The sequence below is a fragment of the Xiphophorus maculatus genome, chromosome 19 (genome assembly GCF_002775205.1).
Source record: "Xiphophorus maculatus strain JP 163 A chromosome 19, X_maculatus-5.0-male, whole genome shotgun sequence".
NCBI classification, from domain to species: Eukaryota; Metazoa; Chordata; class Actinopteri; order Cyprinodontiformes; family Poeciliidae; genus Xiphophorus; species Xiphophorus maculatus.
This window is the reverse complement of record NC_036461.1, coordinates 1,030,043-1,047,108: the sequence shown is the minus strand read 5'-3', so window position 1 is coordinate 1,047,108 and position 17,066 is coordinate 1,030,043. Positions and strand designations below refer to the sequence as shown.

General features: G+C 42.1%; 1 protein-coding gene across 2 annotated transcripts in view; it reads left to right on the top strand.

The window, feature by feature from the left end:
• Nucleotides 1-7,700, top strand: part of lrfn5 (leucine rich repeat and fibronectin type III domain containing 5) — a 92,229-nt gene extending 84,529 nt beyond the window's left edge. For both annotated transcript variants that reach the window (XM_023353058.1, XM_023353057.1), the window contains 2 exons: nt 4,440-4,713; nt 5,880-7,700. In XM_023353058.1, the coding sequence (XP_023208826.1) occupies nt 4,440-4,713; nt 5,880-6,755 (1,150 nt within the window). In that variant the 3' untranslated portion in view covers nt 6,756-7,700. The remainder of the gene's footprint in view (nt 1-4,439; nt 4,714-5,879) is intronic.
• Nucleotides 7,701-17,066: the final 9,366 nt, after the last annotated feature.

The window sequence follows — 17,066 nt, the reverse complement described above, 5'->3', positions numbered from 1 at the left end:
AATGGCCCCAAATAGAACAATCCTGTATTGAAGTTCACTGTTCACTGAATGAGGCCTTCATTTGTCTTGAGACAAACAGCTGAGCGACTAACAGAGAGTCTGGCTCTGGACTTGATTACCGCGCGCTGGAAGATGCCGATGCAAGCCTGGCATCCAGGGACGAGTGAAGGCTTGAGTTCATCACCGTGTGGCGCAGCATCAGTGATGAACGCTGGTAGAACGCCGACGCAGCCTGTTGGAGGACGCGGCGGCCATGACAGCTGCTGGTCGCTCTAAACCACATCTAGATGCAAACTAACACGTCTGCTTCAGATGGAAAACAGAACTGGTTGTGTTTACCTCAACATGCAGGCAGGCATCGTCTCTGTTGTGTCTCACACACACACACACACACATACACACACACACACACACACACACGACTGCTCTGGGCTGAGGGCTTGGCAGAGCACAGCAGATAGATTAGTGTAATAGTCTCGGCCAAGGCAATCATCTGCCCACTGTAGGGTTTGAAATACTGGCAGCAAGATCCGGTCCAGACACAAAGAAATTAGGAACAATGAATGAGTCAGTTTGGATGAGATCACAAAGCTCCGGGCTCACACCATCAACGAGAAAAGAGAGAGAGAGAGAGAGAAGGAAAGGAAGAAAGAAAGAAAGAAATGTTTTGACATCAAGCAGAGAAGAGAGAAAGAAAGAAAGAACGACAGAAAAGAATCTCACAGAGGAAATGAAATGTTTTGACGTGAAAAAGTATTTTGTGAGATCATCAAGCAGAGAAGCAGATTTCTTGTGGGTTTCCTGTAAGGTTGTGATGATGATGCTCAGGTCACAGCGACGCTGACAGCCTTTACCAACAGCTTTACTGGTCAGACTGGTCAGACTGGAAAGCGTCTGTGTGTGACAGCCAGACTCATGCAGCTAATGGTTTGTTGGAGGAAGACGTTTCTGAAAGAACGGTTTTCATTCATGTGAATATATTGGAAAAACAGGCCAAGCGAACCAGGAAGCGTTGTGTGTAATTAGACTTCCAGCTCCGCCTGCGGGTCCGTAACCGTAGCAACCTCAGTGCCACCGCTTCAGGCTGCAGCTCCTTTGTTTTTTCATGAAGCAACATGCTGCTATGGTTACTGGGCTGTTGGGGATTCAGCACCAGGAAACGTGCTTTAACGTCTGGTTTCCATGACGACTGAGGTTGGTTGTAGAAACAACAGGGAAACAATTAGTCATTTTTATGTGTTGTGCTGCAGCTGCAACAGATCTAGTTTAGTGAATGAAGGTGTTCCTGGTCTCCGTCGGCCTGTGGAGGTTTTCTCTGGGTACTCTGGTTTCCTCCTGCTTTCACTTCCTGTTGATTTTAATCTGTGTGGCTCTGAGAGGGGATGAACCTGTTTGTTAGTCTGCTGCCATAATCTCCAGCTAACTGCTACAATAAATACATTTCATGTATCATTTTTCAGCTACAATATCTTAAGTCTTCACTTTACAAAATGATGATACTTTAGCAGCTGAACAGAACCAGGTTCTCATTTTAATTTTCATTTATCTTTTTTAAATCCAGCCTGAGATATACCGTATGTTAATCCTCTGATTAACTGGATTATATGATGCATTCGCCTGCAGTTGGAAATCAAAGTTTAATTCTGGATAAAATGGAAACTCCAGCTCATAACTTGGTTGGCGGTTCTGGTGACTCCTGTTCTGTTGTGCTGCTGAGAATGCAAAACATTTAAATATTAATCTTATTTTCATTTTGGAGAAAATTACGTTTCTGCATAAGTTTCACAAACAGTGATTGAAACAATCAGAAGTCATGAATGAGGGATAAACGGAGCCAGAGATTAAAACGCGGATTGATGCAAAAATCGAATTTAAAGTCTTTTCTCTCTCTCTGTATTTCCAAACATTGAATTTTGCAATGAAACAGCCAAAACTGTGGCCAGACTGAATTATTACTCCAAACGGAAAGCTTTATGACAGATATTGTGAAATGTGCCAACAGCGCTGCTGATGAGTCAGGGTCAGTTCGGGTCAGCACATGGTCAGAGGGGCTGAGGCCACGGCTGATTCTGAGTTTTATTTGAATCACAATAAAACCACAAAACCTTCAACCTTTTTCTCCAAAAGCTGCTCCATCGTTCTGAACGGGAAAATCTGCAGGATGACCCACAGCAGCCGTCCCAAAACTCAGCTGGAGAAGCCAGGCTGAGGTCAAAGGTTGAGTTTCACTCAGACTCCACTTATGACACGTAGATTATCAAATTCAGTCCAGAGTCTTAAAGAGACAGTACAAAGTTCCTGTACTTTACTTGAATCAGATATTAATTCTAATTAACCAGCTGTGGTGTAAAGACACAATGTTCTTACAAAATGTGTCATAAAATAGAAAAGTGCTCAGATTGGGTGTTTGGTTTTCTTCCAGCTTGTGTTGCCCCCTGACACAGTGGAGCCCTGGGCAAAGAGCCATAATTCAGAAACCAGAATTAAATCCCATCCCTAAAGTTTTTCTGGAAAACCCAGTGAAGCTCAGAACCGGACCAGTTCTGTCCAGTTTGTGGGTTTTTCCATGAACCAAAGCTGAATACGAGTTGAAGCTTAAAAAAAACAAAAGCAGGGCGTGCCGTGGTGGCGTAGCGGACAGCACGACCCACGTTTGGAGGCCTTGAGTCCTTGACGCGGCCGTCGGGGGTTCGATTCCCAGACCCGATGACATTTACTGCATGTCTTCCCCCGTTTCCTGTCAGCCTGCTGTCATGTAAGGCCCTAAAGACACTAAAGACCCTCTGGAGGGGAGAAATAAATAGATAAATGAACTGTTAGGAAAAAAACATTTCAAGTTTGATTTCACATCATGATCCTGCAGCTCCTTGTTTCCCTGCACTTTTTTCTCAGTGCCTAATAAAGTAAATATGTCCACCAACATAATATTCACAGTGTTTTGTTGATACACTTTTTAATGCATATTCAGGGATTTAAAGTTTTAATGAGTCAGTAAACAGAGAGCTGGCCTTACAGAGGTAAAAACCAGAGAGAAAAATGCTTCCCATTACTTAATGCTGACTAATGTGACAGAAGCGCGCTCATTATTACAGCCAAATGAAGCCCGCAGCCACAGCAATATTAGGCAGATTAATCTCTGTCTGTGTGTGTGTGTTGTATATAAATGTGGCCACTTGTGTGTGAGCTTGTAGGATTTAGTGACATTGGCTCCTGCCATTAACCTGCAGGCTTCAATGTCACTTTAAACGTGTCGAGTTAAATCCGTGTTTAGCTCAGGTTCCTCGTTATGGTGATTAAAACATCGAGCAGGAAGACAGCAGTCATCTAACATTTAGATACTCCTATTAGCATTCATGGGGTTGCACCAACACACACACACACACACACACACACACACCTTACAGGATTATGCTGTTCAGCTGAGGGCACGGTGACCTACTGCTACATTTATCCTGGAGCTCTTAATACTGACCATTAAACCCTAACATGTCTCCTAACCTTCACTTTGCTCAGCCTGTAAACCAGAAGCTTTAACCCGGCTGTGGGCGGCGCCGCTCCTCTCCGGACGCCTGACGCCGCGCGGCGCCAACCTGCAGCCAACCTGCAGCCAACCAGCCGCCAACCTGCAGCCCTGCTGCTTTTAATGAGGAATTTGATTAGCAATTTAATGAGGACGTTCCAGAAAGCTGACAGGCCAGTTCAGACGTTCAGAGTGAGAACTGCAGTCAATGTGACACTAAGAGAAACCGACTCAACTGAGACTGAGAGAGAAACTCAGCAAAGCTCTTAGTTTTCCTACAAGTTATGTACAAATAATTAAAAGCTATATTTTTTTAAATGATCAGAAAATTTCATATTTTTGCTTGAAATGATCAAGATAAAGTTCATATTTTTGCAAGAATACATTTTTAAAGTATTTTGCTAGTAGTGAATAACAGTTTTTTGTCTAAATGCATTTCAAATATTGATTGAGAACAAGAGAGAATAATAAATGGGCTTACTGAGATAAAAACAATAATTATGAAGTGAAATTAAATTTCAAAACTGATGTAATATAAATTCATTAATTAGATTACAAAGGAAAATAAAATATCTTGTTGACCTCATATGTATGTTTAATTAATTTATCAAAATTGGTTTTTGAATTGGGTTGAAATCAGGTGTAATTAAACTGGGATTAATTTATTAATGGAGTCCCAACACTAAACTTCCTGTATTCATTTTAACTTGTATGATTAAATGAATCTTTGTTGATTCTCATAAACGTTCTTCCATTTGTGCTGAATGGATCGATCTATAACAGACGACCAGCATCAGAAATGGTTTTTGGTGACTGACCCACCCAGTGAAAGTCACTGCGATTTACTGGCTTCACTGGTTTTATCAATCACAGAAACTTTATGTTGAACTGAACGGTTTTCCTCTCGTCTCTCCTCCAGGATGATTCCTCCATCGAGCGAGAACTTCCTGGTCAACAACCTGGCCGCCGGGACTCAGTACGACCTGTGTGTCCTGGCCATCTATGATGATGTCATCACGTCGCTGACAGCCACGCGAGTGGTGGGCTGCGTTCAGTTCACCACCGAGTCGGAGTACATGCGCTGCCACTTCATGCAGTCCCAGTTCCTCGGCGGGACGATGATCATCATCATCGGAGGGATAATCGTCGCCTCGGTGCTCGTCTTCATCATCATCCTGATGATACGCTACAAGGTGGGTGAGACAGGAAACCTTCGTCTCACATGAGCTCAGATGAATTCATGTTTTGCTGTGAAAAGCTGATTATTCCATAAAATAAAAACTGGCTGTTTCACAATCAGGCGTTTGTGAAAACTTGCAGTGAATCTTTTCCAGCTGTGGAGGAATGTTGGTCCAACAGCAACGGCCTTTTTAAGGTCATGCCACAGCATGGACTTTGACTAGGCCACTCTTAAGTCTTGGTTTTCTTCGGCCACCCAGAGGGGAACCTGCTGTTGAAGCCCGGTTGGGTCGACAACAGAACTCACGGTTCCATTTATCACAGCAAGTCTTCCAGGCCCAGATCACCACACTGCCACCACCATGCCTTACTGTTGCTTTTGGGGCAGAAGTAACGAGGTGCACAACTTCCAAAGACCGCAGCTCTTCATCTCATCGGTCCTCAGAATCGGTTTTCAAAAGTTTTCAAGAGGAAACATATTTTAGATTTTTTTATTCTCCCTTAATAAACACAAATAAAAGTTTTGTTTCGTTTACTTGTATTGTCTTCAACCAGGAGACAAAATGTTGTGGGTAGAACATATTTACAGATGAAAAGGGATTTTATTTCAAATGTGAAATCTAGGGGCGTGCTGCGGTGGCGCAGCGGGTTAGCACGCCCCACGTTTGGAGGCCTTAGTCCTCGTTGCGGGTTCGACTCCCGGTCCCGACGACCTTTACCGCATGTCTTCCTCCTTCCTGTCTGCCTACTGTAGAAAAAATACAAGCCGCAGAAACTCTTCGGAGGAAAAGAAAATGTGAAATCTACACACTTTTATACAGATTAGTGTTGTTCATTCAGCAAATGGTCGTTTTAATTTGTCTTCTCCACTAAATGATTAATAAAGTAAATTAGATGAAGATTATTTCAGTGGTTGATTCATGAGGATTAATCCCATTAATGGTTTCAGTCCTGGATGAAAATAAAATCCACTAAATGAATCCTTTGTATCCAGAAAGGCTCTGCGCTGCAGCTGCTTTGGTCGCATTTTGAGAACAGATTAATCCTGATGTTGGAAGGCAAAATATTACGATGAAAAATAACGTGCAGATAGTTTTAACTGACCTTAATTTACTAAAAGTGTCACCAAAGCTCTTCTTTTGGTTGGATAAAACCTTTTTTCTTCCATTTTATCCCTCAGGTTTGTAACCCTGGTGAAGGTGGCAAAGGCGTCTCCCTGTCGATGACCAATGTTCACTCGCAGACCAACGGGCAGCAGTCACATGGCTGCACCGTCACTCCCAGCTCCTCTAAACACGGATCAGTTGGATTGGATGACTTGTCTGCCGGCTCAAAGAAAAAGAGCGGCGCTGCGGCGGCGGGGCCCGGGGAGAAGGACACGCTCACTCAGTCGTCTGAATGCTCCCTGCCCGACTGCTCCACGGCCACGTCTGTTCTGAGCCAGAGCTGGACGGCTGGCGGTGAAGACCGGGACAAAGTGGCCGAGCAGAGACCTCTGACTGGCGTCGGGTCGCCCACCGCCGCCTCCGGGTCCCTGCACAAGTCCAAGAGGAAGCCGGCTCCCGTTCAGCCCGAGAACCGCCCGCCGCCCTCCTCTCCTCGCCCTCCGCCCTCTTCCACCCCGTCCTCTGCCCCGTTGGAGAACCTCAACACCAACCGCAACAACTCCACCAGTCTGAACAAAACCCCACCGCCTCCCTTTGTGCCCTCACCGTTCTCCGGGCCCCTGTTGGCCCCCAGCCCGGTTCCTTCCATGCGGTTCAGAGAAACGCCCGTCCTGCGCCGGGCTCCTCGCGCCGTCTCCTCCTCTGCAAAATACCAGACTCTCCCTACGGAGGAGGGAGGCCGGAGCAGGGCGAGGAGGAGATACTCGCTCAGCGAAGAAGGCGCAAAGACTCAGTCGCCCCATCAGAGGGCCGGAGGGGCGAAGCTGGGCCGCGTGGTGCGGAACAAACGGAGCCAGTCCATGAGCGGGATGCTGCTGTCTAAAGAAGAGGACGGCGACTCGGAGAAAGGGCGCAGCGAGTCGGACTGGATCTTAGAAAGCACAGTTTGAAGTGAAGCCAGGCGGCGACCGGAACAGGAACTTTGGTTCCCTCATTGAGCTGTGTGTGTGTTTGCGGTGTGTTTGCGGTGTGTCTGGGTTTGTTTTTCCACCTGAAGAGCCGGTCGGCCTCGGAATCAATCCTCAATTTGTTTTCATGCTTGAATTTTGTTTTTATGTGTGTTTGATTTGATTGGACATGTTTTCTGGATGAACGTTTTTTACCTCTTTCTTTTCATCTTGTTTTTTGTATTCTGTTTACAGTTTTGTTCTCCACCTTGACATTATCCTTTGGTAAATGGATAACATGCCTTGTCTCGTAGCGTTGGAGTCGTCTTACTGGATCCACTTTATAGCACAAAAGAAAAAGAAAAAAAACAAGACAATGAGCTTGCCACGTTATTTCTGAATTCACATTCACCGTATCTGAAAGCACCACAAAAGGGAAATTAATAAAGGGAAAGAAGAGGATGAAGAACCCTGCAGCAAGAAGAAAAGCACATCATTTTTAAGAGCTGCACACTTGCATACAGTATGCACTCATTTTGTGGCAAGAGAACAGCAGTCGGTGCCTTCTTTTGCACTAACAGACCCTCCCTGGCAGTAACTAGATCTGGATTTATGACTTCACCGCAGCTCCACTAACGAGAGCTCCGGAGGAACCGGATCCAACTAAGGAAGAGACGGATTTCACACACAGCCTTTCTTACCTAATGGGGAGTACTCACATTTTCTTGACATATAAAGACAAAAAGTAACAAACAGAAGAACATTTTAATGGACCTCTTATGAAATTGTTATTTTTAAACTTGAGAAGAAAAAGAAACATGATTATCTTGTGAGCTTTTCACTGACATTGGTATACTTTAGCCTGTGTTGGTCACAAGCTCCCAGAAAGCTTCTGTACAGAAAAAGACAACATGTACCGTGTTGTTATGTTGTGTAAAATAAAACCGGTTAAAACTAAATGTAAGGTTTTTCATCTGTTATTTGTTTTATTAGTTTATAATTCCTAATACAGTGCAAGCACATGGCAGCAGTGGAAAGGAACAACTCATTCAGCAGGTAGAAACAAAGACAGCAGGATCTGGGCAGACAGACACAAAACAACAAAACAATAAAATGCTCCGATTTGAGCCGTTACCATGACGCAGCTTTATCATTTTTCTGATTACTGGTGGTCATGTAGCCTGAGCGGCTCGTCGTCATGGAATCGTACAAACAGGCGACTGGTCCTCAATTCAACTGTCAAACAAAATTCCTCCTTTCCTGACAGGAGGAACCTTCTGTGTCTTTAACTGGGAAAATTATCTCTGAAATGAACGGAGAGGAAACCAAATTCATTCAGCTGAAGTTACGCAGCAACCAAATTCCTCCACAGAAACAGAAAAGATTCAGGTTCTTGTTTCAGTGGATTGTGTAACGTTTTTCCCTTATTAAAGAAAACAGCTTTTTCTAATTTCTCAGTTTATTTTTGGCTGATATTAAAATGTATTTTTCTAATTCGAATCATTTCAGTGGAGTAAAAAGCAACAACAGAATAAATGTATCAGGAGAAATTCTTTTCATATTATTTAAAACAGACAATCTGAATCAGTTCATCCTGAATCTTCCAGTCTGCAGCTCATATGCTGAAGCGTCTGTCATGTTGGTCCAGATGGTTCTGTTAGCAGGCGGGGTTGGGCCCGGCCCGGTCCGGTCCGACCCGACCCGACCCAATCCGGGGGAAGTCACTATCATTTAACTTCAGCACAGAAAATTAATTCAGTGTGCAATTAAATCTTTGCAAAGGGTTTGACATGAAACTCTTCTGACAGCCAATTGCAAATGGCCGCCCTCACGTTGATTCTCAGCCCAGAGTTTCATTTACTTCTAATGAAGTAAATGAAGTTGACAGAAATGAAGGTGGACAATAACTGACTTCTGAGCACATTAAAGTTCATTTTTTCTAATAATTATTGATTTTCAGTGAAGTATCTTTGGTTAGTTTGTGTGTAAAGTAAAATGAGTCAGAACCAAACCAACAGCCAGAATCGCTGTCACACCCGGGTTTTCCGTTTCAATAGCCGATGATGTTAGCAGACGTTCTGTGAATGTGAAAACAGGAACCTGAGTCGCTGCAGCGAGAAGATTAGAGCGGAAACACAACACCCTCCCACAATGCTCCTTGTTTAATTTGTGTAAAAGCTCCAGACTCAGCGAGACAGCAACCTGCCGCCAGCGCCCCTCCTCGCTGCGCCGCCACGCTGACGGCTACTCTCCGACCTTCCAGTGCCTTTCTTAAGCCGTAAATGCTTGATAGTAAGAAGCTTTATGGCAGAATATCCCTCCACACATCCTCCCTCGTTTCTCCTCCCATTGCATCCTTTCTTCACCCTCCTGCCTCACTGCATTTCTCAATTTCTTTCACAATTGGGGATTTAGAAACTTTAGTACACAGAGACTTTGCAGCAATAAAAGCAGCTTAAAAATAATTATCTGGTGTATTTGCACTGAGTTTATGTTAATACAGACAAACAGTAACATCCTGACAAAACAGAGTTGAAATAAATCAGAATCTGACTGGAAGAAACACGATTTGTTATAAAATGTTTCTTTTTTAAGCCTGAAACAGAAGCTGAGGTGTGACTGAAGGTCACAGTTATTCTCAGCTGCTTCTCACATCAATATTAACATTTTCACAACATCTGGTGCATTTCACTAAGCAGTCTGCAAACTACAAAACCCAGCTGATAACCTGCAAAAGCAGTGATTTGCTCAAAATGGATCATTCAGTCAGAATGAAAAGTCCTGATGCTGCTTATGAACAAACAGTCAAATGGTTGTCAGGTTTTCATTATGAAAGTCTTAATGTAAAGAAAAAATGTCAGCTGCTGGTGACAAACTGGGAATAATCAAAGAGCTTCAGCAGTCATCTGAAATCCACCGTTAATTTACATATTTCTGTACTCAGTAGATTAAGAACTTCAGAGTTTTTAATGTGCTTCACATTTTCTCTGCCTGATCTCTGCAGCTCTAATCTGTGCAAACAAACATGGAGTTTTATTTTTCTGACCATGAGCCATTTCTCAAACTAATGCCTGATACGCTTTTTTGTTTTGGTTGGATTTACCCAGAATGCCTTGCGCTGTAGTCCACTTCCTGCTTTTAGAGCAGTTGGTGTTCATATCTGCAGTCAAACTGAACCAGAATTCATCTCAACCATACACAAACCGAAGTTTGTAGACGAACCAGAGTTCACTTTTTGGTCCACATCAAAGTTCAATTACCCGTTCACGCCGTCCCAAACGGACCGGACCTTCAGGAAATGGACCTGGAGGCAAACGTTTCTTCCAGCGCATCATGAGGAGGTTTCCTCATGAGCAGCTTAATTATTCCCGATCCTGGACGACTGCTTCGGCCACTGGGTGTTTTGTAGACGAGCATTTCAATCACAGCAGCCGACTCGTTATGACTTGTGTTCACGTTGAGCTCTCAGCTTTTATTCTGCCACGTTTTTCACCTTCCAGCTCCGAGAAACACAACGAGCTCGTCAGCATTTTCTGACCAGGGAAAGAGAAAAGAAAAAAGCCGGCATGCGATTAATGAAGTGTAACTTTGATGGAAAGCAGAGAGCAAAGGTCAGAGGTCACATCACCAAACGAGGAAATAATGACGTTTTCTAATGGAGTGTTAATAAATAGGAGCAGCGTGTCGGACTCGTCTTTTTCTCCGGTTGAAATTCTTTCAGAAACATTCTGAGAAACAGAGGAGAGACAACTTCATCATGTTATGAATAAACCAAACATCCCAGAGTCTACATGGAAAACACAAGATCATCTATCATGAAGGGCTACAGCAAAAAACCTTCATATTTCCATAACCGTCCAGAGAAACCAGGATGAAGACGGAGCTAAGATGTGAACTGGAGAAACTAAGAATCGTGTAACCTTGAGTTTTTAAAACAGAACATTTTCTTTATCTCCACCATAAAGCGTCTCGCCTCGTCTGAGGACCAGAGTTCAGCTTCACTGTGAAGTCGTCACAGAAACATTCATGATGAAAAGATAAAAACACTGAACAGGTTTTCAGATTCATTTGGATTTTATGTGATCAGTTTAAAAAACATGCAAATAATGTGCAAAATAAACATTTTTATCATTTGAATTTATAAAAATATAGTGACGACATAGCAGCAAAATTCATTTTTGTCTTGTGATTAATATGGCTGACTCTGTAAACATAAGAAAGTCGAGTGGAAGGAAGAATTGTAAGAGAAAAAGGTGCAAAGCAACAGAGATAAGTGTAAACAGGAGTGTGAGCTTCAACATCGTCCACACACAGAATGTTTTATCCAGAACATTCGTCATGTTGAACCCGTTCCTCCAGCCTGAGCTCAGGAGGAAAAACTGGACAGGAAGTTTCATTTAGTTTGAGCCAAAGTCCCAGAATCTGGACCAGGAGCAGAAACGGGACGATGTGAGGAACTCGGCCACCACCTGGTGGTGCTGGTCCACTGGGTTTTATAAAGTCTGGAGTCAGAGCCGCCTTCATCCAGGAAGTCTGCTCCGTGCTACGCCGCATTGATGCAGTAATTCATGCACAAAGAGCAACAACAGAGCAAAAACTGGATGCAATATTCAGCAAGTACAAATATTTCTATTAAAATGTTTTTTAGTTTGTCTGATGCAACACTGGATTTGACATATTTCCAGTAAAAAGCTGTGATAAAACAGACATTAATGTTACTAAATGCTTCTTCTTAAAACCCGGTTCAGTCCCAGATTCCGTTCCACGGAATGAACAGGAATGAAGACGGATGTGAGGCAGAACTCTTCCTGAACAGAACCTGGTTCTCCGTCTAACCAGTTAAAGTTTCAGATTGACTCTCTTGCTCTCTTGGCAAAGAAAACAAAAACAACATCTGCTGAGTTTCTGCAGCTTCCAGCAGAAAACGGACGGATCCAGCAGCGTCTTACACACACAGCATGAGACAGAACCAAGGATCCACACCCACCGTTTCAATCAACTGGATCCAACAACTAGAACACAAAGGCAACAACTAAAGGTGAAAGCTTTAGATATTTACACAGGCTGCATAAAATCTCTCACATTAAATCATTAAATCTTTTAACTCACCCTGGTTTAAATCATCAGGATTATCAAAATCATTTCCATTTGCTAAATGACTTTTTTATATGAGAGGAATTATTTTCTTTTTAAATTCAGAAATTTACATACAAATGACTGAATAATTTGTGAAAGTCCACAAAATGATGTTTTTAAAGCTTCTGACTATTGAAGTTTATACTGCAGAACATTTATATTATTAATTAATCTTTACGTTTATGTCAGCAGTTCATCTCCTTTACTTTAGTTAGTTAGTTGATTGATTTGTTCTTGATTATCTATCATCTGTAGAAGCATAATTAGTTGTGGGATGGCAGTTATTGGCTGAATCTTCTGACTGGAAGGTTAATGTCTTCAATAAATCATAAATCCTGGTATTCTGCAGAGTTTTGGTTAATCTGCTGAATGTTTGCAGCTTTTGGTTCCAGTGACTTTGAATTTGTTGGTGATCAGAGTCTGGTGTGTTTGGCTAATTATTCCAGATTCTCTGGATGTTTTTTTTACTTTTACTCTTGATTATTACATTAGTAATAAATTATTAATCATAATTATTAATAGTTATATAAGTCAAACCCTGTCCATGTTGGATTTAGAACAAATTGAAACAGATTTATTCTTTTTCAGGGTAAACGTGTTCAGATCAGCCGACTTTGTTACATGTGATTTATTTTGCTGCTAAAATGTTATTAAAAGCTTCACACACGACGGTGAGGAAAAGAAATGGAGCAGGTGGCAGATTATGTTCCCGTTGAACTGCTCTGTCCCTAAAAACTTAAGATTTATTTCTGTTCTGCTATTTTTTGACTTGCCAACTAATTAGTCACACAGCTGAAGTCTGAGCTGAGAACGAACAGAGTAAGAGAACAAACACCTGCTAGTGGCTTCAAGCTGAGAAAAGAAGATCTGCCTGGCTCTCACACAGGCAGCAAAACTTTGGATAGAACTAAAGCACCAAACATAAATGTGGGGTGAAAACATTGGTGGTGTCTGAGGAGACGTACGAGTGTTTGGGACAATCTGTGCAGCTTTTGATGAACTAAACCAGGAGCTGCAGTTTGACTCAGAACTAAAGACAACCAGGGTTTAGAAACACTCACATGTTCTGCTCTGTTCTCCTTGTTACTCAAAAAAATACTTTTTTCTTTTACTTTACAAAGTATAACTGACAGACTGTTTATTTCCTACAAGCTGTTGATGCTTTAAGGCCAAAGATGGAGATAAAAACAGAGAACTGGGAAATAAATGTTTGAAATCATTAAAAGATTATTGGGTCCATATGTTCAGGGAATGATCTAATCATTCAGAACCAGAGACAATTTCATATGTTTTTTTTGGGAGACAATTTTAGGAAAAATGATCAAGATGGATTATCTTTGATATTTAAATTCCTTTTTTGTTTTCAAACTGAAATGATCCAAAGTTAGACAAATTCTGCAGGGAGAAAACCTTTTTCACAGCTCCAGATGATGAATGTCTGTTTTCCTCCTGATAACCCGGTCGACCCGGTTCTACCAGAACCAGAACTCCATCACCTGCTCCACCTCCAACCTGTTCCCCTCCTGGCCTGTGGGGGCGCTGCACCAAGAACCACTGAAGAAAACGACACAAAACCTCTGAAGACACTGAGAGCAACTTCCTAAACTAAATATTTAGTTAAGACTAAATAACTCAGATTATTGCTGTGTCACTTTAAACATGACAGCATTTCCTGAGGCAGTTTGGTTTGTGTGCCTTGAAGAAGTAAATTGAACTGCAGAATTAATCTGTAGTCCTTTTACAACAAGCTGTTTGACTTAAAGCATCTCTTAACAGGGTCAATTAGGTAAAGGAAGAAAAATGTGACTGAACTCTAATTATTGAAGCTCCTGCAAATCAGGCTGACAGAGGAACGGCTGCCTGGCTTCAGAACAGAACGGTGCTTTACATGCTTACAGCAGATCTGGACTTCCTGACCTGAACCGGAGCGGCGGGCGAGTCGGTCAGCAGCAGTCTGCCAGACTGAGTGGCCGGTTCAAAACCCTGCTGACCAACAGGAACAATCTGGACCTGAAGGGTTTCGCCATAAACCTGAGATGATGTTCCTGAGGTAAATGCAGCATGAGTCTACCATCACTGCACATCAGCTTTTAGCAGCAACAGGATCCACATGGTGTCGCTCAAAAAGTCAAATTAGTTTGAATTTTACACGACAAACAATATATTCTGTATTTATTCTCTGACTGGAGCCTCTACAGTTTGCTTTGTCTGTTCACATGGAGTTTCATTTTGATCCAAACCAACTGTCTTCATGTTGATGTTTGTGTCTTCAGCTCATCCTCTCCCTCCCTCCAGGCTGATCCTGGTGCTTTCAGGTGAACCTGCCTTCCTCCACACGGTGTGTTCAATGACACCCAGAGAGTTCAACTTTGACTCATCTGACCGGACTGCATCGCCAGCTTGTCCAAATCTACAGAAATGTTCAGACAGCTTTTCCTTCAGCAGTGGAGTTTTGTGCAGTGAACTCTGTTGAGGTTGAGTGAATTATTTTCTGGGAAAACTTACTGCCAGTTTTTGAGCATCTCTGAGTTCCTTGGATCTTGGACGGATCTTTTGTCTCCTCTAACAAGAACACAAAGTCCTTCAACTCATGACAAATATTGTTTTTAATTCATTGAAGAGATCTGAATTTGAACTGGATTCTATTGACTGGATGTGAATTGGACCAGTTTGTCCTCTAAGTGGTGAGATGGATAAAGAATAACAGTGATGATGTCAGTAACAGATTTTTCATTAAGATTTTCAATCCAGTAATCAGAATAAAGTTTCTTATCCATCATGTATTACTATTTTTGTCATTGTTTTTAGTGAAATGATTTATCGTTGCTTTGCTCTGCGTCTCTGGGGATTTTTGTCTCATAACCCAACAGAGGAGAGAAATATGTTTTTCTAACTGGAAATATTCTCATGATTTATCATTTATGTGATTAAAGATGGTGATATCTAGATTTGTTGTTCCTGCAGTGCTGGAGACACAGAGCTGCTGTTACACCCTAGAAAATACAGGAGACAGAAAAACGAGAGGAAGTGGAGAATGAAGCCATGACCAGTCGATCCCAGAACAGGCTAACTAGCTGATAGCGATGTGCAAATCACAATTTCCTTCAATAAAATGACAAATATCAAAACATGAAAAATAACTTTTCAGCCATTTTCTGACTACACTTACATTATTTTGGGGCTTATGTCAATGAAATATGAATTAATATTTACTGTCAAACCTTTTCACTGTCTTGTATAAAATCAACTTATAGAAGCTGCAGAGTCTTTTAGTACTGCATCGAGTCTTTCAATCTATCAAACTATCTAGCTTCAAAAGCACAACATCAAATCTGAAGAAACACTTGGAGTCCCAGGGCGGCTTAGTCAAAGTCTGAGCAGAGAGCTGACGCCAACATGCAGGAGGAGAGTCTCTGGCTTTTGGGAGAAACGGATCAGCGAGTTTTACAGGTCGGGTTGTGATTCAGTCCTGCGTTTGGTTAAATGTCCACAGACATGTTCAGGCATCACAGACAAACGGAGGAAGACAGAGCTGTGTGTTTGTCCTGTCTGCGCTGTGAACTGGTCCCATCACTCCTTAAAATCCATGAAACCCACACATGATGATTCCTGGGGTTTTCCACAGCTTATCGGTGTGACGATGACACATCTCACTTTTCCTTCTGAAAGGCAGAAAAGCGGAGCAGGAATCTGAGTGGCCAACTCCCAGTTCATTCATGCTCATGTCTTCATATTTTGTGTTTGTGTCATTTCTGTTAGCAAAGCCTCAGGGACCTCAGGGTGGATGTGAGGGTGTGTACACGCTCGCCTGCACATGTGAGAGTGTTTGACATTTCTTATTGCCTCGCTGTTGGCCTCCGTTTGTTCTGAAGGTGTGAATAAAATGTTTGTCCTGTAAACCCAGAGCTCCGGCGTCTCAGGCAGCGTGAGAGAGCAGCTGGAGGAGTAAAAGCAAAAATATCACTGATGTTGATTATTGAGTGGATTAAACAGAAACATTGAAATTAGATGAAAATACTGAAGAATTGTGATTTTCTTTGCTGAAGTATTTCATGTTACGCCTCAGCAGATCATGACGGTCTTTCAGTTTTCATCACAACTCTGAATGCAGAGTTTGGATTTTTAGGCTTTCTGATAATAAAGACAAACAATATTCCAGCCTGGAGAGAAATAATACATGAATGCATTTTTATGCCTTCTTTACTTTGCAAACATGTTTTTTGTGTCAAAGCAAGAACAAATAAATCTCTAGGAATAAATCGTTTCTCCAGATCATTTATCCTGAAGAGTTTTTGTAATAAATAAATTCACTTCCAAATATGTTCAAAATGCTAAGAATGGATGAAAAACTGGTTTATGAATTCTTTGTGCTTTTTCTTACCATTTAATGCTTCTTAATATTAAACATAAATTTCATTCTATTTTATACTGTTATCCTGTTCAAAGTGAATAAAATAAAATAAAGCTCAAGTTTTTTATGGCCTTAAATCATTTTATTTTTAAAAAGCTAAAGTTTTTGGTGTCAAGTTTTCCTTTATAGTTTCGTATATTTAAGTTTTGTGAGCTCATGGATTGAATCTCTGAATATGTTTTCTCCAGCTGGTTTGTTTCTTTTGCACAGTTTGAGATGAACCGTCTCAGGACCAGCTGTCAGAGGAGTGGTCTATTGCAGGTGCTGCAGCAGGAAGCTCAGAGTCTGGTGAAGGTCAGAGGAACGAAGCGTTTCGTTTGCCGTTTATCACCTTTTAATTCCACCAAAGCCCTGACTGGCTCAAACTTACTGGAAGGGAATCAATATCTGCCACACATCACTCTCTTCTTCCTCCTCTCCATCTTCGGCCTTGACTGGTGTCGGCATAGCAACATTGCACTTCCTCTAAATTACAGTGTGGCAACCAATCAAACGGGAGCAGTGACCCTGGAGAGGCAGCCATAACAAATCAGCCTCAGAGGAGACGTGTGTGTTTTCAGAGGCACATTTGGACCTTCACCACTTCGGGTGAAAACCTTTGACTGGATGCAGCCTGATCAACGTTTCATGGTTCTGGTGACCCGGTCCGCTTATCATGTTCTGATGAGGACAGGAGATCCACAAATCACACAAACCGTTTCCATCTTGGCAACGTCTTTGGCTGTTTCTTCTAGAATTTGAACTTTTAAATGATTTTTCTGGATTCC